Source organism: Chlamydotis macqueenii, chromosome 3 (genome assembly GCF_036417535.1).
Source record: "Chlamydotis macqueenii isolate bChlMac1 chromosome 3, bChlMac1.mat, whole genome shotgun sequence".
NCBI lineage: Eukaryota > Metazoa > Chordata > Aves > Otidiformes > Otididae > Chlamydotis > Chlamydotis macqueenii.
The window spans coordinates 110,985,812-111,009,278 of NC_141558.1; the positions used below are offsets into that span (position 1 = coordinate 110,985,812).

At 41.0% G+C, this 23,467-nt stretch overlaps 1 protein-coding gene across 2 annotated transcripts; it reads right to left on the bottom strand.

The window, feature by feature from the left end:
• Positions 1-559: 559 nt before the first annotated feature.
• On the bottom strand, positions 560-22,916 carry TMEM242 (transmembrane protein 242). 2 transcript variants are annotated; one of them, XM_086745445.1, is made up of 5 exons: positions 22,678-22,810; positions 21,552-21,621; positions 21,001-21,101; positions 15,671-15,808; positions 560-1,746 (listed from the first exon to the last, which is right to left on the bottom strand). In XM_086745445.1, exons 2-5 carry the CDS (start codon positions 21,568-21,570, stop codon positions 1,648-1,650), a joined length of 357 nt encoding a protein of 118 aa, XP_086601571.1. In that variant the 5' UTR covers positions 21,571-21,621; positions 22,678-22,810; the 3' UTR covers positions 560-1,647. The 2 variants fall into 2 exon arrangements, with proteins under 2 accessions (XP_086601571.1, XP_086601572.1); XM_086745446.1 differs by lacking the exon at positions 21,552-21,621 and having other exon boundaries at positions 22,678-22,916.
• Between the last annotated feature and the right edge of the window lie 551 nt (positions 22,917-23,467).

A 23,467-nucleotide genomic window follows, 5' to 3' on the forward strand; every position in this document is an offset into this window, starting at 1 on the left:
AGCCATTCATTTTTAGCGCAGTGCAGGTCACCCTCTGACCAGTCTTGTCTTTCTCCATTGACTGCGCAGGGAACTTGGATGACTGGTTTAGGCGAGTTATTTAACCCAGGTAAAAAGTCAGATGACCTGAATCCCACCTTAGAAACGAAAAGTAAACAGCCTTAAGGACATCATGCCATTTGCATTTATTTACTTCAGTTTAGTACTTGACCAGTTTTAATGACGTGGTTACTCGTTAAACTTGGTAACTTAGCACCAATATGCGTAAGTGCAGGCAATACACGTATCACCATGCACACAAACTAACAGAAGTATGAAAACAGTAGCATTTTTCATGTGCATATGATGGCAGTATTCACCACAGTTTATTTAGTATTGGATTACAAGCATCACGCTATGGAAAAGATGCCAACTATTACACTTCAATTGCTTTAAAGACATTATTTTACTGCTGTCACGTTTCATAGGAAAGCCATACTTCTTTATTATTCATCTGACATTTAAAGCTTTTTTTAAAATGTTCTTTCCTAGGAATATAAAGACTTAATCACAAAAGACAGGTTTTTAAGAAGACTTTATTGAATCTGACAACTGGCTAATTGGACTGTGTGCAATTAATAAAAAAGCCTGATAATTGAACATTCAACAAAGGATTGTTCACTGATAGCATTTTTTTTACCTCTGCATTTTTACAGATCTACAGTTCTGCAAATACAATGTTTGAGTAAGACATTATTCTTCCTAGCTGACGCCCACACTTCATGAGATTTACTGCAGTGTGGAAAATGTCACATTGCTTCTCTTGGTAGAAGAGCTACAGGAACCACTGAAATAGAAAAAAAAACTAGCCCTACCCATACATTTTCTCAGCTGAAAATATTTGTGTAGGACAGACCGAGTATCTCACTATTTTATATTTTTTTCACTTACAACTTAAATCACTATATAAATATAGTACAGACCTTTATGCAAACTATCAGATTCACTGTTGTGCACTTTGTGCACAAGGGGATGTCTTCTGATCCCCTCCAGAGGAGCTCAGTAGGTCACTATTTGCATATTGGATGTTTTAAACTTTCCCTTTAGACATACAAAAATAGTTTGGTTGAGATACTTTCTCTGTTGCAAATTTAAATATCTCCTTTATTTTTAGAAGAGTGCACTGTATGCTTTACCTTCAGGCTCAGTAAAAGATCTGTTATAATTGACTTGATGTTTATATTCCTAATGAGGCATGTAAATGTCTCTGAAAGTACCGTTCTTTGTTTCCCAGAGAAATTTCCTAAGATTTCTCTTAAGGATAAGAGTTTATCGGAGTTTTCTCCTTATAATTACTACTGAAGATCAGTTTCTTCTTCAAGTCTTCATAAGATACAGTCTTTTTTCAAGATGGATCCAACTTATCTTGGAGGGTTCCTTTCCTCACAAATCAACTACACCAAGCATGCTGAAAAGTACAATATAAATTGTTTTGTTTTGTTTTGAATTCCCTTGTTGCTAGATGTTAACCAGCATCTCCAGGTTCGGTGAACTCAGTCAGTAACTTGCTCAGTCTGAGTTTTCTTCTCTGTTTTTCAGATAGGACACTTCTGCTACTTCTGCTCCTGTTCTTGCTGAAAGAGACATCTCCGAATGGCTCTGAGTCTTTCACTTGGATTTAAGTAAGTCTTCCCATTCAACGTTGGATTCACTGTTTTTAGGAATTGCTGGAAATATTGACTGCATTTTAGTTTGGAATTCTTTCATCTATAAAAGAGATTAAAAAATAAAATCAGTTAACTGTTAATAAGAAGCAAATAAAGCAGCACCACGAACCCCGGGTTTACTCCACAAAGTAAGCTGTGTGAGGTAAAGAAGAGGTAAAAAGACTTTTAAAATAATAGAAAATTAAGACCTTCCCTCTGATTATGTTGGTTCAATTAACGAAGTGGAAAAAAGCATGAAGGGGCCCACAAAAATCCTTTCTTATTAAACACCACACTGGGGTATCTAATTTGGATCACTGGCCTGAAGGATTCACTACTGTTACATGAACCACTATAAATATACACACGCATTTAAAATTGTTTTGTTTGGAGGAAAATTATCTCAGTAGAATGTGCCCATATTTCAATTGCAGTGCCTTTTTCTACACTTGTAATGGATTAAAAGCCCAATAGGTATCTTCAAGGATTTTAAAACAAGGATTAAAGAAAAACTACTGGTCAGCTCTGACAATTTAGCTTTATCCCACCATAAGGATACAGGGGACAAAGCAAAGTCTCATTCAAATTTATACATTAGTAGGAAGATTCATAATGATATGCAGGACCAAACTTTTCTTTCACTGTTGTTAAATTAAAATGCTGTGAAAGAGGAAGTTTGCTAGTTTAATATTACCTATATCAATACATTAATACCAATTGCCAAATCTATATTTATGATAACCATTTTATCACCAGTGTCTGATTAAATAGTCCTGGCAGGCCAGAACGGAAATTTAATTTCTTTAAAAACCACTTCTGTTTGAAAATAGTATTTAGATTTAGCAGATTTCTTTCTTTCCACATTTTTACAGATAATATATTTTTACACACAATATATTTTTAAAGGATAGCCGTGGAAAAATCAAATCCGTGAAAGTCTTGTTACACAAACAGCTGGATGTACAGGGGAAGTTTTGGACTGCTATTTTTAGGAAGCTGTACAGAATCTATGACATTCACGCAGAGAAGACAGGATGTGGTAATCCAGTAGTGGATGCAATGACCCCTTGAAGACCAAATGTGGTCCCAGGCAGTATGTCCCACAGAGAGGTTCCAGGACATCTAGATATTCTAAATAGCCACACAGGCGACTTCTCTAATAAGCCTACATTTTGTGTGTTATGGGTCAACAATTTTTTTTACAAATACCTTTGGGCATTTTCTGTTCAAGTCTTTCTGCGTGTGAGTAATTCTGACAAAGAACTGGAACTTCTTTAGAGCAATCTTTTTGGAACGCAATTATTCAAGTCACAGCTGATACAAGGAATAGAACAATTTATAAAAAATTACCAATCTTTTACTAAGACAATAACTAACTATAATGGATGAAAGCATTTTAGAACTCAAGTTTTTGTGTAAAAATGCCTGGGTACTGCTAATCGAACAAAAATACAAGTTATATTAAGTAGGAGGAAAATTGAGGGCCAAATTATCCTTTTTGTTTTATCCTGATTGTGTTCTTACGTAAAAACTAATTCACTGTTTGCTTTATACTTTATTCTGATCAGATAGCTGTTTTGAGTAATTATTTGTTCTTGGTTTTTAAAAATCTTGGCATCACCCACAATTGTTCCTAAACTAATATTTTTGTTTCTTATTTAAAACTGAAAGCTCTCACAGACAGCTAGTATTTCCAAGAATAACAAACACCAGTATCAGAGCCAACATAGGGGAACAGTCCAAATTACATGAAACAATTGCTAACAATTAAATACAACTATTTACAGTAGGAAATGCTTTAGAAGCTTTGGCTCAACTGTTTTTTCCAGTCCTCTGTGATTAAGTTACCCCAGTTCTCTGATGTGTGGTGAGTATTCCGTTTGCTTAACATTCTTTACTTCTGAAGAGTGAACCAACTCTTCTACGCTTTCATCTCACACTAAGTGTTACCTGGGTGTTTGGTAACACAGGAGTGGTCAGATCCTAACCTGCTCTAAGCTGTTGGTATAACTGGAAAGAAAATATTTTATACCAGCTAATGATCTGGTGCAATGTGGAGCTGTTTCTAAACTCAGATTTTTACCTTTCTTTTAGTGTCACATTCAAATGTTGCACTCCTAAGCCCTAGAGGACACCTCCATTACTCCACTGAAGACACAAAAAACCAAAAAACTAAAAGCAATTATGTAAGGCCTCCAAAATAGGATGGTGGGTGGGGGAGCCATTCAGAAACCTACGGTGCTTCCTCACTCTAGCAGCTACCTCATAACTGCTAACATGCCAAACCCTAACCCCCAAATGCACAAAGCAATCTTGTCTGCGAAATAAAACACTACAGCGCTATTCTGAAGGAAAAGAGGTATTTATTTAGAAAGCACTAAAACACTGCTAGCAGCTGCAGATTTAAGAATATTCTGATTTTTCTCCCTTCAGAACACTAACTTATGTTCTGCAGGTAAAAACAACTAATTTTCCAGAAAAAAAAATATTCCTTAATGCATGGACAAAATCTGAAATACACAATGTCCTTCTTTCGCTTTTAAGACCCTTAGAGAAATTTCCTCAGCTTTGTCTTCTCAGATTTTGATGCCTATTTGTAAAACCACTCTGCAAGCAATGCCAGACCCAATGTCTCATTTATCACTTCCTCTCTTGCCAGCATCTGTGCCCTTTTCCACAAGCCCCCCTCTACACAAAAATAGTTTTTCACTGCAATTCACAACTTTGACCATGTTTTATATTTTTCCCACTAACTTTCTTCCTTTGTGATTCCTGGGCAGCGAGCTATTTTAATAAATGATAATGCCAGGCTGACCACCACTGTGCATTGTTTTCTCAATTATGTTATGCTTGCCACACTGCTAAAAGCATGGAGAAGGCTGAAAAAAAAAACCAAACAACAACCTGTTCTCTGAGGTAATGGAACCAGGGCATACACACATAAATAAGCATGGAAACCGCATTCCAAAGTTCCTGTCCCTTCTCTCCCAGTGACAACGTCTACTTTCTTACGAAATGTTCTAGTACCAAATATCAGGCTGTGACTTCTTTCAGTCAGAGCCTATATGAACTCAATATCCTGGGCCTTGACTGGCCAAACTCCATTTAATATATTTATGTATACAGGACTGAATTTGGCCTCCAAAGTAACTCATACTGGTCTCAGGGTTGTTCTTGCTTGCACTTGGTTGATGATACTATACCAGGCCCATTGCAACTTCAGAAGATCCAGGTAGTGAAGGTAAAATTTGTTCACTAAACATGTAAATTAGTTCTCCATCAACAAACAGGGCTCATCACCTGCAGCGTGGTGAGCCTCTTGTGAAGATGATGACTCTAGCTTTATGGTCTATTGGTACTGCACACTTGAGCTGCAAGAACTGGCACCTTGTCTTTACCTGCTTTACCTCTCAGGGGCAAGCACGCTGCTTGACGAGAGAAATGCTGGCATTAGGCATCCGCGTCTTGCCTTGCCTTTTCTTTTTTAGCAGGCACGCCACTCAGGAGGGCTCTTCTCCCCTCTCCCTCCCTGGAAATCTGTAATTCCTCCAGATTCCAAAATACACATGCTGGTGGTCTCAAATCAAAAGACATTAATTGAGTTATGAAAGCTAATGTGCTGTGTACTAAGTACTGGAATGTTTTGAAATAATTCACTGAAACGGCTGCCTCTTTATTATTGTCAGCTATGCTGGCACTGGGGTACTCGGTTCAACTGTGATAATGTCTTCAATTAATAGTGCAGTAAACCGAGCACTGAAAGCTGAATGTATTTTACCTCTTCCTGCTGCCTTCAGTATTGCAGGCCACTCTCTCAGCGGCTGCTTCTGAACCTGAGTGGTACATGAACGATTTGTAACACATTTCTTGATTTAACATTCCAGCATGCTCCATTCCTGGAGGCAACTCTCTGAAATGAATTTCACTCAAGTGAATTTTATTTTTTTTTTTATCACAGATATTGCAAAGCTTGATGCTGTTTCTTCCTGCCAAATAAATTACAGTAACTGTTCCACCTCTGACTGCCAGGCTTCTTTCTAAAAGGGTATCATCTACCTTACTGCATTAAATAATCTGTAATAGCTACAGATCACTGTTATTTTCTTATCTTAACCTAATGATCCTGCCTCAGGTGGCAAAAATATGGGGACCTAAAAGCATCTTCCATTTAATAATCTCTTTTTAATGTACATCATTGACAGAATGTCGCACAGAAATTGGGATAGCACTATTACTGAGAGCACTTACATGGCCGTTCGTATTAAAATGAATGGAAGAGGGCTAAAAGAGTCTATTTGAATCCAAGAATGAAAGTTTTACGAAGAAATGTTCTCTTTATTTTCTGACATTCATAATAGGCCAACCTAGATTCTAGGAATTATTCGTTTCCTATTTTAGGACGCACACCAGTAAGAATTGCTTACATTAGCTTCCAAGCAAAATGAGGTTAGATGCCCTGAGCTGGAATACCGACCGGCAGCGGGATACAGCCTGTACGTGCCCTGTGTTCTCCTCAGCCACCTTCCATTTCACAAGGCACGAAGACGAGATGGGCTGCCCTGGATTTAAGAGCATTGGAGAGGATTGTTCTTGCCACTTTTTCCCACCTCTTAAAATGACTGCTGTTGCCCTTGTTAGCAAACGAGTACCAAGGTCCACATACAGAAGCAGCAAGTTATTTGTAGAAAATGGCAAGAGCTGAGCCCTTACAGTACTGGAAGAGCAGAGCAGACTGCTAGCTGAAGGTGATTCTCCAGTTCCCAGTGTAAAATGGGGCACTTACTTACTGCAGGCCACCCTGTGCCAGTTTGCATGCTGACCTCCAAAATCAGCACGGAACACAGAGCCCTGGTTCATATCCTTAAATCTTACACTTCATTGGCAAAGGCATTGTGAATGTTTGAATTATTTAGCACTACAGGTCTACAAAAATGGCCCTCAGAGGGTCAATCCTGGCAGTATACCTCCTAATATTTATCTATCTTACACTGTACTGTCATAGTACACCGTTTCCTGATTCCAGTGTTTCAGGTTTGCTTAGTGAAAAGCAGCTGCAGAATTTTGTTAAACTATCTAGAGAAGTCAACAACTCACATTAACCCTCTATCCCATGGAGACTTACACAAACTCTTAGCCTTATGCAGTGTTGAATACGCTTTTTGAATGCCTAAAATTGAACAATCACATAGATATATTTTTCCAAAAACTCATCCCTATAAATCCTGTCTAATTGGGTAAAACATGTTCTGTGCTTTTTAAAAGAAAAATAACATCATTAAAATAATGCAAGGAACTTTACAGGAGAGATCTTCACTGTTTAGAATGAAGCTGTCACAGTTCCCAAACCATGACACAGACACAGTACCCTCTCACAGCTACTGCATATTCTGTCTCAAATTTCTGGTGAACTGCTGAGCGCTGTCAAGTCACAAGGGTCAGGCTGTCCCTCTTACGCTGACTGGATTACATGAAGGGATAAAACACATGAATACTTGCCTCACTTTTCCAAGCGTGCAGCTGCCATGTTACTCACTCATAAATGAATGCACCTCACAAATGGGAAGAGAGCTGGTCCACATCACGAACGTGGTTTACTGGCCCCACTTTTCTGGTTTTATTTCTATGTGAATGCCACTTAGCTCCCAAAGAGGGGATTGCTAACTGGTAGCCTGAAAGAATCTTTCTATACATCCGTCATAAAAGGAAGAAGATGCTATTTCAGTAGGAAAGCCTAAAGAAAACAAAACTGTTCTGCTTTAAGGCTAGATTATCTTGAATATTAAAAAAAAAAAAAAATGAAGTGATGAGCTAATTATGATCAATGGGAAAGACAGCTGTTAATTTATGTACACTGAGACAGTAATTTTGTAAACCACAATCTGGAAAAAAAAGAACTTCCTTTGGTTCAGAGATACAAAAGCATCCTTAAAATTTCACACAAATCCATGTTGATCTTTCTTTCTAAAATAAAATGCCAAGGACTTAAGTTTTTGTAGTACATGCTATCTCAGAGTGGATGAAGTCTCATTCTCAAGCCTGTTCTCACTGATTTCAGTGATGCTGCAGCAGGCTTCCAAATAAAAGTAATGGTACAAAGTTTGGATTATACGATCATGTTTCAGAAGTCTTTCATGCCATGCAGAAAAATTGAGTGAAATACTTTTGAAATCAGAGGAACACGCCCTTTATTTCTGCAGAATCTTACAAATCTGGGTGCTTGGAAAGGACATCCACATGATTAGTCTATCATGGTGTATTAGTCATTGCTCCTTAGTCACCCTGGGCAATTTGAAAAATTAATATTAAAGTAATTTAAAATTTAAGATAGTTAAATATATAAATCTATAGAGCAAGTTGGTTAATGCACCCAAAGTCTCAAGATGGGCATCCCAACTCTATAAGCTCTTCTCTGCTGTAATTTGGATTTCTGAATTAAAGTAAAAACATGAATTGTCTGCAAGCAGGCAGTTCCTGAAAAGGGCAACCTGAATAATTTTTTTCCTCTGTATGTTCAGGAATTCATTATATGTATCATCCACAAGTGAGATTCATGGCTGGGAAAAGAGCCAGCACAGAACCAAAACTCTTCAGTGACGTGTAAGCCTTGACACGTCAGGGCTGAATTCCATGCAGAGCCCGTGTGACACCCAGAGCCAGGCAGGGACAGCTGGGTGCCTCCAGGCAAGTGGAGCAGCTGAGGTCTTGGACCATAGAAAGGTAAGAGAAGCACAGCCATACCACCACACTCAACACAGCACAGGTAGATCCCACAGGACCAAGACTTGCACCTATCAGCTTACTTTTGTTCAGATCATAGTTGTACAGGTGTAGTTCACAGTTACACGCAGCTGAGAGGTGGATCAATCCACTCATCCGCTTAGGGCGACGTGGAACTGCTCCACAGAGGCAATTTCAGACCAAAGGCTGAACATCATCTTATTTTTTCTAGCTTCTCAACAGGTTGGAGGCTGCCAACAGCTATGACTGTCTTCCAAGACACAGCAGAGTAATTCCTCAAGACAGGTACAGTTACAGTCTTCCTACATTTCTGAAATACTTCCTTGCAGCTGTCTCTATCCATAAGGCAGATGTAGCAGCTGTCCAGTAGGAAAATGATGGTCTCATCTCTTGGATAAGCCTTCTGCTTTATCAAGTTCACAGTGAAGTTCATAGGTTACTTTTTTTTTTCTTTACTTCTTGGATAAAATACTAGCAGTACATATGTGTGGAGGCAAGTCTTCTCCACATCAAACTGATCAAGCAATACAAACAGTACAGAAAAATCCTGTATAAACAGGAGGAGGAAGTGCTAACTCCTACTTCTACTCTATCTTCTTTCCAAGAGCTTGAATTTAAATCAGTACTGAGGAAATAAAAGAATGTTTAAAAACTGGGCAGACTTGATTTATATTGAAATATATTAGCATGAAATAGCAAAGAAAAGAGATGTTTTTATTACACAATCAAACATCAGCATGATAAGAAATAGAAACTCCATGAATAATACTTAGGTGAGGATTAAATAAAACCATAATTAAAAACTAGTAACAACAAAAAATCTAGGAATGACTCTAGAATGATTCTAGGAGATATACTGCATTTAGAGCAACATTTGTTCATTTATGAAACAGCACAACAATTTCAGCCACTGCAATATCCCTATACTTCGCTGAGATCTATAGATCTTAGTACCATTTACAGGTGCCAAAACCAATCATTTTTGAAGACTGTCTCCATGTTCTCATTTTATTTTTTAAATTAATCCAACCTTAAAGCCAATATATCTTTGTATTTAGACTGTACCTATGACTACAGTCTCAAAAAATTATATCAAATATCTCTCAAAATAAGCAGAGGGATGTTATTATTTTTATGCTTAAAATGGTGATTTAGAGGTTAGATTTCCTCTGGAGGAAAGCAGCCCGCCTAGAAAATGTCCTTACCAACAAAACCATGGCAAGCATATATTCTCTGTATTGCTTTTAATTGTTTTAGATGTCTCTTCACAGCTGTGCAATTGTTTTGGACTGTTAATATTTTAAAGGTTAAGATCAATAAACAACAGGATATTTCATTAGGAGTCACCATTAAAATGATAAACTAATATTTTATAACTACATTAGTCACAAATTACTAGGCAATTCTTTTCACTATTTTTCCAGCTTTCCCTGGAACAGATGTGGAAGCAACAATCAGAATCTCACAAACCTACATATGAATCATCCTGGCTCTTTTCCTATGGGAGAAAGAACGCTTTTATTTCTAAGGAAATAAAACCTAATTTATTAGAGGGCATGAAGAGCAAAAGGGCTGTTAAAGCATAATTTATCTTGTTTGTTAATTGTTGCATGCTTCAGCCTACAAGCGCTGAGGGTATTGTTCTGCTTTTAAAAGAAGGCTCGTAATCACTGATCATTTAAAAAAAATGAAAAAACATCAGGCATTCGTAGGTATATTTTAATATCTGTCAAGTATTCTATACCTGCAAGTTTAATTAAAAACAAAAATCTGCTGATTTTAAACAAGGGTTTACAATTCCACTGTAACTTCTAGATAATTGTGAAACTAACATTTGTCCAAGCAACAAAAACATGTAGTGGATCATAACACCTGCAGAATAGGTAAATAAAATAAGAAAGGTCTAATTTTTGGAAACTTCCATGAAAATATGTTTTAGGTCAACTGTAACAACAGAGCTTTTAAGATAATTTTGGATTTTTTTACTTTAATTTTTACTGAGTGAAACATCATTTATTCTTCAATTGAAAATGTAAAACTTTTTCATATGGAGAATGTTGAAATAAGATGTTTCAACTACTATTCCACATTTTAAAAAATTAAATCATAAATTTGCCAAACCCATTCTTTTCTACAAAATTTATTTCAATACCTCTGTGTTTGCATCAGAAAACAGTCAGCCCACTGCACCAGGAGGGGGCAGATGCAGGGTTCTGCAAGCTCAAAACCCTGTAAGATAATGCCATGATGTGGAAGTTGTTAAATAGCAAATATACTTGTTAAAAAAAAGGTGGTGCCATTTTGTTTCAAGCCAGATGTCAATAATTAAGCTTGTGTTTAACACTGCACACGTCCTTCAATTTTCTGAAGTGCCTCAGAGGGGAAGGCTGTGGGTACATCTGGATGAGCCCAGGGTTCAGACCAGGAGTGCTCTTTGGAAGCAAATCTCCCAGTTGTCTGTGCTTACTGGGCATGAGTTTGTGTACTGCTGAACAGTTTAAAAATGCACGAACTGGGTTTCTTTACGGTGACACAAAACTGAAGATGCATTCTGGGAGTGCACATAACACACTCCAACTGCAAACAGGCATTCAAGCCATGGGGCAAGGCCAGAGTCAGTCCAAATTTAAAAAATCCCCTGGAATGTTGTAGATATCAGGTCCTTGTTCCCCCTCATGATATCACTAGCTAATATAGACAGAGCTTCTATGCCTGGAGATAACCAAAGATAGACTGACTTAAATATTTTCCTAAGAGACTGCAGGAAGCAAGGTAAGAAAGTCTATTACTAACAGCTGGTTATTTTCTGCAAGAGATACAATAAAAGACTATATACCCACCATCTCCTAAGTTCTGAAAATGAAGATTTCTCTTTCACATTATTGAAAAATAGAACTTAAACCAATATCAAACCAAGTCCTCACTGATCCATCACTTCTCCATTTAGGAATAAGAGTTGACTGGAGTTTAGTATGGTTTATTACTCACCAGGGTGTCCTCAGATTACAACAGTGGTAACTGCAGTCAGGGGATATTAACAACCCAACCTGAGATGGCGTAAAATCTTTTATATCCCTTAGCAAGATATAAAGATCAGTTACTTACTATCACCCCTGGGTTTTCACGCTGGGATAAAAAGCAGCCGACTGTAAAGCTACAGGGAATCACCTTTAACAATAAAGCCATTTAAGAGCTGAAGTAGGCACTGTCATAGCATTGTTTTAAGAACCAATAAGCCACAAAGATTAAATAAAAATCTGGAATTGCCAAAGCTGGTGCATCACCTCAGTATCCAGAACAGATCTTAGCAATGACTTGCTCCTACAGCAAGCGCAGGCTGTCTCAGAAGGTGTAGGGACAGGGCACCCTGAATTCTGGCTTCAGTTCCCTGCCATGACACAAACTGCCGAGCGGTCAGGACGCTGCCTCAGACTGACGGACACAGATTAATTACAGCAATCGTAACTCATCAAGGAAATACCATGCCCGTCTGCTCTTGCCCTTTCATCTCCGACTTTGTAAGTGACGACAAGATAATTTAAACAGTCACAAAGCTCAGAGCAATACATATTTTTATCAATCGCTCACTGTCCCGTCGGTCACTTCTGCTCGTAGGGAACACATCTCTGAACATTAACAATCACAGCATTTTGGCAACGACACCCAACGAAACCACTCTCTCGGGCTCTAACTAACGACGACACTATCTGCCACTACTGCAGCGGTTGTTTAGAAACCCGGGTCGTGAGAGGAGGATTAAAACCCCTCGAGCCGTCAGCGCGAAAAATAAACCGGGCCTTGCTCCCCGGGGGCGGAGCCTGCGCTGTTCCCGCCGCGCCAGCAGGTGTCGCTGCGGTGCAGCAGAGCCCCCGGGGCCGTAACGGCTCCGCGCAGCGCGGAGGGCAATACCGGTACAGACCTGCTCCCATCCCAAAAAAAAAACCAACCCCAGAAACTGCAGGAGGATCTTGCTGGTTTAGTTCTACCCTTTCAGGTGTGCGGCAGCTGCTGCGCAGTGCTTCCGGCGGGCACAAGTAGCGTCACAACGGAGTGACGGCGGGTACGCCGACACGTGGATTGGGACAATTCAGCCCCACCAGCTGAACGGTCCCTTGTTCCAAACCGGTGCGCGGCTAACGTGAGCAGCGGGGGGGGGGCCTGGCCAACTGCCTATACACTGAGCATGACATTTATGGCATGGAATACTCTCTTTGGCCAGTGTGGGTCACCTGTACTGGCTATAGCCCTTCCTGCTTCCTGCACTGCACATTAGCAAGACCTGGGAAGCTGGAAAGTGTCCTTGGTCCATTTAGCAACAGCTCATAGCATCAGTGTATTATCAACATTCTTCACATACCAAATCTCACACTAAATCCAAAACACAGCAGCTACTGAGAAGAAAATTATCTCAATCCCAGCGGAAACCAGGACAGTGTGAATCCTGCTAACCCATCACATCTGATTTTCCACTGTGACTTCTTGTGTTTCACTTTTGGAGATGATGCAAGGCATTAAACAACACTTACGTAGCAACTCAGTCTTACTTCACTTGGAACTCCCCTCCAAACTCTGCAAGTCCTTCAGTCGCTAAGATCCCACCGAGACAGTCACAGCGACAGAGCTGGGTTGGCAATGGATTTGAAAAAGCACTGGAGTTAATGTACTCCTATATGTGACAGAAGCAGCCTTCTTGGTTGCTAAATGCTAAATCTGCAGTGCTTACAGTCAGAATTTTATTATGCTTAACAATTTAATATCAAGAGAAAAAAATAATATCAAGAGACTATATTAGCTGTCAGTAATGTTACAAATATGACCAGCAGCTCTTAAACAAATGAAGCTGCTTCCCAGCAGGGCGAGATTACTAAACTGGCAGGTCCCAAAGGCAGCTGGTTACTGTTAAAGGCAGTAAGATGAAGAGGCTGGGCAGAAACTCTCCTTCTCTTTTCTCCAGCTGCCAAAGCTTTAGTTATTAAGTTCACACAGATTCCTGGCATTAATACAAGTCAAGTCTCCCCTCAGGTTATTTATCGTACAGCACTTTCAGAGGCTTAAGTCTGCCTTAAGTTCCTAGCTTTCAAACCTGATGCTTAACTTCTACAGGTATCGGGAACCTGCATGAACTACAGAGCAACTGAACTTGCAGCACTCAGCCACACTGAAGACATTTTTAATTCAGGTAAATCTGTAAGATCCTCTTTTTAAAATGTTTAACTTAAATTAAAATGTTCGTTTGAAAATGCTGACCTTAGTGTAAAATCTACAGTGTCTTCCGTAGACTGAACAGTTTATGTGGAAAAAAAATTACTTCACACAGTGATAACTTTAGGAAATAAGTTTCCCACAAGTAAAACCATTTATTTTTGTGGCTATCTAATAATTATTAGACACAACATATGCATCTGTGTTCTTAAAAATCAGTATTTTAACTGAATAAATGTTAATCTGTTATCTCTGCTTACATGATAGCAATTAAGAATTTTCAAAAGTATCACAATGTTCCCCTGAAGCAGGAAAATAAATAACAAGAGAGCTGTTCAAAATCATGTGCAGACAGAGTCTCTTGGCAGGAATCTGCTTCCTTCAGTGTCTGCAGTTCTCACTGTGCAGTACGGTGAAACGTAAGCACTCCACAACAGAAACTAATACCATCAGGCATTTGCAAGAGCCTCGTAAGATGGAGTTTCCCCCACCTCCTTTCAACACTAAGGCAAAATAGAATATAACAAGGTGCAGCTTTCTGACTAGGAACGCTCAACGAGTCTCTAAAATGCCCTGTGGCGTGCTGTACCCTTCTGATACAAGGGCCACTGCTGCCAGGTAGCCAGAAGCTCCTGTCAGACTCCGACACGTCCGGGGCTTGGCCATCTCTAGCTTAAGTGGTTGTTCCCTGTCAGGCAGTCTCAAGGAAAGCAGCCTTATAGGGAAACCAGGCAACTGTGGGTCTAGGCCAGTACCTCTCCAGGAAGTAGAAATTATACTTAATGAGGAACCGTTAATGTAAATTGCAGACTAGGGTCAGATTCTGCTGTCCTTTGGCAGAACCAGAAGTACTCTGACAGAATAAAAATAAGAATCGGCAGCATAGTGTGAAATGAATCCTTTTGGCTGATGATATAACTGACGGTAACCAGTCTGGACTGTTGTAGCTCAGCATACAGGGAACATAAACTGTACTCCCACTCTTCCTCCCCCTTTGCTGCCATTCCACTACAACCTCACAAGGAAGACTTCAGTTTAAACAAAAATGTCTTGTAGCTGCCTCCTATGTTCTGCTACGCTTTTCTGGTGATCTGCCTTCCATTACTGGCTCCTATTGAGAATCAACACTGGAAACTATGGAATATGGGATTGTGTAGTGCTGTATGTTGGGATACCTAGAGGATACATCAGCAGAGTAAACAAGAAGTGAGAACTTGAGTAAAGATAAATGAGAACAGTACTGGGATGGAGTAGTATGTTCTTCCTTTTAGTTTTGGGAGATGCTTTCCTGAATATATAATTTGCCATGGAAGATAAAGGAAGTCTATTCATTCCTAGTCCTAAAGAGGATGCAGACAGTTCTGTCAAACTTGTAGCTGCAGGGAACTCAAGTCATGGCTCATTATTAGGGGCAAACAAAAATGCTTACACGAACTTTAGTGTTCATGCTCAACACTGTGAAACACTGAAACATAAGCAATTTACTAAAGATAGCCTTAGCCTCTTGAGACGTACAGATCTCGAGTTTCTTTGCCTTGACGTGGCATGCCATGGACCACCATGCTATTGCACATGGGACTCAATCTTCTGCCCTCTTGCCCTTCCAGAAACGCACTAGAAAGCAAGCTGGTTTCCTCTCAGTTTTTCTTAGGTCCCCAGTCTCCTGATGCAAAAAATGGAACTTGGACAAATAAATGGATTGTTCTAAAGATAGGACGCAGGGGATCACCCTCAATTCAATAAGCACAGGATAAAGAAAGTTTGCAGCTACTATTTTAGTCTCTAAATTAGAACACTGGCTCTTTTGTGAAGAATCTGAAACATCTGTGCAAATAAATATAAGCAGGACAAAACTGTTCCTCACCCAAAATTGTCTCCTCCCACAACATCCCTTTTTTTGCAGATGTAAGAATGCCTTCCCTGTGTGCACACACTCTGGTTAGTCGCTCTAAATGTGGTGAATGAAGGTGAAACTCCTAGGCTGTAGTAAGGTGCATTACCCAAGGAAAAATACAGTATTTGAGGGGATCATACTGGCTACTCACACTGTGCACACCCAGAGCCTTCCAGATGGCAAAACTTAGCAATCCAACTCCGCACCACGCGTAGAGTGAGCCCCATCCTAGGGCTCGTAAGGCCAGCGACGAACCGCTCTCTGGCAATGCAGCTGTGGCAGTAATCCCCTAGAACCAAAAATAAAGTGATCAAGACAAAGCAAACAAAAAAAAAGTTAATTTGGTGATCTAGAATTTTTCCTGATCTGCCAGCTGTACCAGTGTAGTCACAGAAACAGTTACAGCTGCCAGCAGACCCAAAGAGCCACACAAGGGGTTGGATGAGCTGCCTTCCCGTCAGAAGCAGCTTTCATGGCTGCCAGTACCACCTGGGGATGATTTTTTATTACCCAGAAATGCTGGAGTCAACTGTTTCATGGGCACAAGAAGCCAACACTCAGTTATCCCACCAGTCAAAATACAAAACTGAATCAAAACCAGTCACAAGCCCTTATGCCAGTGACACCAGAACATAATCACTGTACGTCACTGATTTTGGTTCTTTTTCCTTGGGAGTACAGGAGGGGGGCAACCATTGGCCTACCAGTTTTTATCTGCCCTCCTGAAAGAGCAGATTAGGAAACTGGAGGAACCTGAGTAGCTTTCAGCTTGACACAGAGAAGGTGTAACAGTGACTGAGAGACTAATTTCAAGGGGCTGCGATTCTGAAGGAGCTCTGGAAACTATTTAGGAAAATTTTCTGAAGAGCAAACACCACCACTGAACCCATCCCCCTCCATCAGGTGGCAACACACAAGATGCTCTGCAGTCTCCACACCTCGTTTTTGTAAGAAACAAGAGCAGGCAGTTTTAACCACTTGTTAAGATACTGCTGCATAAGAGTCTGCCATGAGACCTGTCCTGAAAACACAAAATACTGTCACTTGGAAGAGCCACCTCAGGCCAAGACGAACGGAGCCTCAGCCATCATGGAGTCCCAGCCACGATGAAACCTTCTCTGTTGCTGCACACAAATGCACACTGCAGCTACGAAGGGCATAAGCCACAGGCTGGCTGACATCAATCAATTCACAGTGCACGGTCACCATTAGCCAGCCGTTCTCATCTCACAACGCCCACCTCACTGTGTGTATTTGGTATAGGGCAGCTTCAGTCTGTGTAGCCTGCAACAGCAGCAGGGCAGACACAATCCTCTTGCTCACAATGGTAAATATGGGCAGGAGGGTTTGGGTTTTTTTTCCCCAAAGGACCACTGTACAGTTCTTCACATGGAAACACAGATTTCAGCTGGTAACTGTTAAAAACTGGCATCTATGGCCCTTACACAACCAAACAGTCCTACTTACTTACTGGGTACATTGGGAAAACAATTATTGCTCAGAGGTAAATATAAATGAGAGTGCAAGAATATAAAAACATTCAATACAGAATGATTTCATTTATAGTCTTAAATAAGGAAAAGTTAAATTAACTTGTGGAAGGATCAAAAAACTTTTCCTCCGAAACATACCAAGGGAGCCACACTTTTCTGTTCATCATAAAAAATAGGAAAAAGGTATTTTTATTCCTGCTTTTATTTTTTTAATTTTTTTTAATGGTTCTCTTTCTTCTTTGACATAATTAAACATATGTAGTCTGTAACACTATGCTGTTTCGTCAGTGAAACAGCACCATTAGTTTCTTTCCTCTTGGCTTGGTATCTATTGAAATGTTAAAATTATTTTGAGACAGTCCTCAGCATTAACACGTCTCCTTAGGATTTAGCTCTAAGTATAATTACCCAAGGACAAATTCACACTTGCAAAGGGCACAAGCAAAATGTTATCTTATTCCTTATTTATTCTGATTTGGCCATCCCAAAGTGGAAGCTGTTAACAAAACAATGTTCTGTGAGCACGTGTGTATACGCACACGCACACAGATACAAACAGCAGAGATCTCTAGCCACACTATTATACCAGCTCCTATTATTTCCTTACCACAGCTAATGAACTTTCCTAACTCTTGCAGTAGAGACTGCTTTGAGCAGATTTAAATGCTGATGATTATTTCTGACATTTTTCCTGCTTCCATAGTCTAACCACATACAACAACACGCAGAAAAATTTCTCCCATTTGGAAGATGGGAAATGAATGGGCAAAAATATCCTCTACTCAGAATCTTTAAATAGGAGTCATTATCTGTGAAAATTGTGGCAAAAAAAAATCCCCCACTCGAATGCTATTTAAATGCTTGATTGCCCCAGAAAAGAAGTGGTAAATGGAAACAATCGATCTGGTTTTACTGACAGCAGTCAAGTAGCATTCAGCCACAGGCCGATTCCTCGGAGTATTAACTACATAGATAAGGATTTCTGTAAACAACATGGTTTGTTATATGATTATCAGATACGCTGTTCAGAGCATCAAAAAAGCTGATTAATGAAACAGTAAAAATGTAAAAAGCATGGGAGAAAAAGATGTCACCAACAAAAGAACATTTTTAAGAGAAAGGAGTTTTATTCGTGATCCCATTATTCTATGCACAGATTGTTTTCTCTTCATTACTCCTCCTCTATTTTTTTTTTTTAAAAGCAACACTTTGATTTAAAAAATAAGCTATTAAACAACACTTGAGTCTTTCTAAAAACCAGGCCAGGAGAATATAGGGCAGAATAAGCTGATTTGGTTACCAAAATACATGCTTCATATTTAATTTATTTTTCTGGAGGATATAAGCAGGAAGTGGAAAAAGGAGAAACGACATTGTTTTTTTCAGACACAGGCCTCAATCCTGTAACTATCCTCTTGTGGATAACAGTGTGTCTGAAAGGAAGCTGTGCCTAAAATAAACTGTTTTGGTTGACCGTATTCAGCTTGTCCACTGTTTTGTATGACCTAACCCATTGTAAAATTAAACATCTGGATAAATGCTGGTAAACTGGACACTTATCACAAGGAGGCTGCAGCATCTGAGCATTTAATTTTAACACGTCCTCTCCCCCAGTCATTTCTTAACTGAAGGTCTCTGCAGTGGTTCATCACTAAACAGGATGACATAATCTCAGTTTTGAGTCCATGTGGGCATCAGTCCTACAAATGCTTACATTTACTTTCCTTCACTGCCACGGAGAAGGTACAGCAGGTGCCATGTCAGCTTTATCTCTTGCCAGTAATGCTGATGCCACTCTGCAAGAGTAGAGCCTCATCCTGTTGCTTCCTGGAAGTCTGAATGCAGTCATGAAGCCATGATGCTGTCAGCTTCCCTTCTAAATTGCTATTTTTTTTTCTCCCATAAAACTATTTCGATCTGTCCCAGGCTGCATTATGTCCGCTTCCTGTTTCTACCTGACCTGCATACCGTCATTTCAATGACACAGAAAGCGGCACCAGCCAGCAAAGCTGCTGAAAGAATAGGCCTCGCTTTTCTTCCCAACATTGAGCATCAATTCTCATTCTTTCAGACCTGCCCTCAAGCCTGTGCCAGCACAGTCACTGCAGTCATGGGGATCAGAAGACTGACTGGGACTAAAACTAACACAGGAAATAAAAAAAAAAAAGTTAGAATTAAACAGTATCATCCCAGTAGTACAAGTGCTGCTGCCTTTACAGGGGCAGAAATTAATTGCCAGAAACAAAGGGCTGGTAGGATTACTTCTTTCAACAGCTGATGTTTGCTTAAAGTACCTGTGAAACTATAGCCTCACCTTAACATGGAAAAAAATAATATTTAGGCATTGAACATCTAAGAAGGACGCAATCATCTGTAGTTATTCATAGTTACACTTCTGTTATTATACATGATGTGTTATTAAAAATTACTTGCAGTAAGGAACTATAAATTTAAGTAAGAATGCTACTGCAAAACTGTTTACCTCACTGGTATTTCAGGGTGCCTCTACAGAGCGTTAAGCCATTCCCAAAGTCTGGCCTTCCCTTTTGAAATTACTCACCTACAAGTACCTTGACAAAAAAGCATCTTTGCAGTATTTAAATTGAGGGGTCCAGGAATCACAGATTTTTGCTAGGAAAACTGTTATAATTCACCTGCACAGATAGTAGCAGCAAAAATCGAAATGTTATGTATTACTTGGTGCCACTTCCAGCATATATATTCTCAGATGTCAATGTAATGTCACTCTTGATAAATTTCACACTGATAACAGCCCAGCTCAGACAGCCAAGAATACACACGAGCTGGAAAAAAAATGCAATGCTCAAGAAAAAGGAAGTTTTTAAAAAAAATTATGTTAAGAAAAAAGACAGAAAACTTCCTTATCGTAATATATTTCTATAGCTTGTGAAATAACTTCTCATGGAGTTTTGTGTTTTGCCTATTTCAATAAGACAAACCTGTGTTTACTGTTGCTGAAAAGGCAATGGATGAGTTATGCCGCAGCAGCCTACAGAGGAAAACAGGATGGCAAGGGAAGGACGTCACGCTCTTTGACCACAAAAGGAGATTGTGAGTGATCAGATACAAATGCTCTGGTAGAAAGCGCAACGGAAGAATTTTTTTTTCTCTTGATACGCATTGTTATTGAATTAACATTTAAAAAACAAAAAAAACCACAATTGAACAGTTCCCAGCTCCCTAAAAACACCTGTAATATGCGTTGTATTTTAAGGGCTCGGTGGAGACAAGACTGATCAATTTTAAGGGCCTTTTTTTTTTTATATTTTCAGCAGTAACAAAGCATTAGTGAAGAAAATAAGCATTCTTCAATTAAATATGCTGTATTTCAGATCAGTATGCCAACATGGTATAATTACTAGCTTTGCTTTCCAGTTGTATTTATTCAGAATGCTCCGGTGGATCCTGTTAGTAATTGCACAACATCAGACTATTTTTGGCCATCAGATCTCATAGTACTAAGCCACTACTCACTCTCATCAGTCCCCTTAAACAGTGGGAAGGGAGTGGAGAACTTCAGTTTTGACTACGTGGTTCCACTTACATTCTCCACAGCTTATGGGCTTTCTACCTCCTCATTCCCCTCCTCACCGCAGTCACCTCGCTTCCCAACTCACTGTAGCAATGTGGGATCGCAGAGTGAACTGGATCACTGAGGTGATACAGGCTGTGTGTGTGCTCACATCACAGAATCAACCATATTGCATTATACAGCAGCAGTATGATTCCAGCAAACAGTGTAAGTTTTATGTATTTCAACTAATCTCAAGTACTAAAGTATTTAGCAGTGCCAATTCTGAATTGATTTTTAAATTAATCCTATCCCCATTTACTTCAATTAAGTTTAGTGCTCTTACCATCACCTTTATACACCCAAACTCCATATTTATCAACACTTCTATAAAGCACTTGATGCATTCTTATTTCCTGCATATAACAATTGGAAAATAGTTTAAAAGGAACAAACCTTATTGAACCAGTTTGGGTTCTTCTTTTTTGTCATGGCAAGCGTGGTGCCAAAACCTGCTATCATTCCTGCTGTAGCAACGGTACCTAGAAAAATTCCACCTGCCAAGAAAAGTTTAAGAAACAAAAATTAACATTTTGTTTCTTAAGGGGAGAAAAAAAAAATTAAACCAAACCACAAAACCAAACCTGTTTTGAAAACAAAACCTGAAAAATTAACATCAGTCAGCATAGGCTGAAGGGAAAGGCACAGTTGTCTACATTATTTACATTAACTCAATACAGCAAGAAACCAAGAAAGCATATTTTGAAATTGAGCATTTTGAAAATGAATGGCAAATCTATGTGTATTTTCAAGCCACACACATATACACACAAATCATTCAAATCCCACGATGCCTTTTTGTGGTATTTGGAAATTTCTCTCTCACTCCAGAGCCAGGCTACTAAAATCGTCCTGTTCTTTGTCTATGCCCCACCCTTCCCCAAAAGGAAGACATAATTATTTTTGTTACATCACTTTTTATTTCAAATGACCACTTGAAAACCCACCAGTACTTCCAAAGACCATTCTATAAGCAACACTTGTTCTTCAGCTTCCTTCAGTTTATGTTCTAATGCCCTATTAAAAAAAAGAAAATGACACCAGCAGGAAGCCTTCCCAAGACAGAAAGCATTCCTCACTTTTCAGTTCTTTCAGAGTTTCCAAAGTCACTTGAGGTCCCTTGATCCTAGAAGGTTCTTGCATCACAGGCACATGTAACCATACCTGCCCACTTTTAAGAAGAAGGCTTGTTACGGAGACTGAATGCACTGTACAAAACTATTTGATTCATAGTAAAATTTAAAAGTTTCAGGAGGGCTACATGTTCTTCCTTGTCAATTATTAATACCCAGCCTTTAGGGTATCAGGTAATTAAAAAAACCGGGATGAATAGGATGTAAGAAGCAAAACACGCTTATGTTAGGTCTCGCTTTTTAAAAGCTAATTATCCAGATACTGTGACGGAGAAGTTGGCCGTACCGGTGCCAATGACGTCCATAAAGCACCTCTTCTGCCTGGCGCTGTCCCAGCGCGACGGGAGCAGCTGCAGCCTCCGCTCCGCCAGGGGGCGCGGGCAGCCCGGGCACCGGGAGGGAGCGGCCGGGACCGAAGCCGCTCCGGCCCCTCAGGGCGTTCCGGCGGGGCCGGCCGCGGCCGCCCGGCGCACCCCGGACCTCCCGCAGCCCCCCGTCGCCACCTCGCTGCGGTCCGCTTCCCTCGGCCCCGGCGGCCTTCGCGCCTTGCGGACCGAGGCGGGGGAGACAGGCAGCTCCCTTCAGTGGCTACCGCCCCCGTCCCGGAGGGAGCTCACCCCGCGCCTGCTGCCCTCGAGCCGGGGGCGGGTGGCTGAGGGCAGGGGCGCCGCCACAGCCGAAGGGGAGGGAAAAGGTGGGCAGCGTTGCGGGGGCTTCCTCACGCACTCAGAGGCCTTGGCCGAGGCCATCCCCAAACGCCTCGGCTCGTCCCCGGGGGCAGGAAAGAGGGGCAAGACCTTGGGCTACGGCAAAGGAGCGCGGAAACGCCTTCCTCCCGGCCACCGCCGTCCCGGCGGCACGGCCACGGGGCTCCCGCACCCGCTGCTGCTGCTGGTCCCTGACCCCTGCAGACCAAGGAGGAGGGGAGGGCTTTCTGCACCTTTGATTAAGAAGAGCTGGTCCTGGGACACCGCAGGGCTCCCGGCCCCCCGGGACAGGGGCAGCCCGCGCCCGGCGTCCAGCGGAGCCGCCGCCGCTGCCCCCTCCTGGGCGTCCCCGCCGGCAGCCGCCTCCATGGCCCAGGGCGCGGGAAGGGGAGGCGGCTGCGGGCCGCAACCCGGAAGGAAACGGCGCCGGGCCGGGAGGCGCAGCCGTGCTTCCTCTTCCTCCTCTTCCTCGGCCGCGCAGTCGGGTGGGGGAGCCTTCGCCACCCGGAGGGGCTTGGCCGGCCGCTGTCGGCCCCCAGCGAGGGGGAGTGCCCCCCCCCCCCGCCGCGTTTAGTGTCCCCGAGAGGTCACATCGTGCTGAGGGAAAATTGGCAAAAGTTGTAAAACGTTCTTGTAAATCAAGTCTTTTGTAGCAGCCTCATAGAGGTTTTCTGTTTAAGTCTGCGGGACAGATAACGTCACGGACTTTACTAAATAAAACTGGGGGAAGTTCTTACTTCCCCTGAATTTTACTAAGCTATACTTTGACGAATGGTGTTGCTGTAAAATGCATCTTTGTTGTTCCAAGTCCGCACTCTCCCAAGTTAGGTAGATGATGCACATGTCAGCTCTGTCTGAATGGAAGCATCAAGTAACACTACAGCAACCATACGTTTCTGTTTTCTTTCACGCCCGTGCCGCAGTAATTCTCAGCAACTGTTGCTGATGGATACCAGTTGCTGTACAGTTCCCTGCCACGCCATTGAACGCGTTCCTTTATCAAACAACCTACTAACTGAGCAA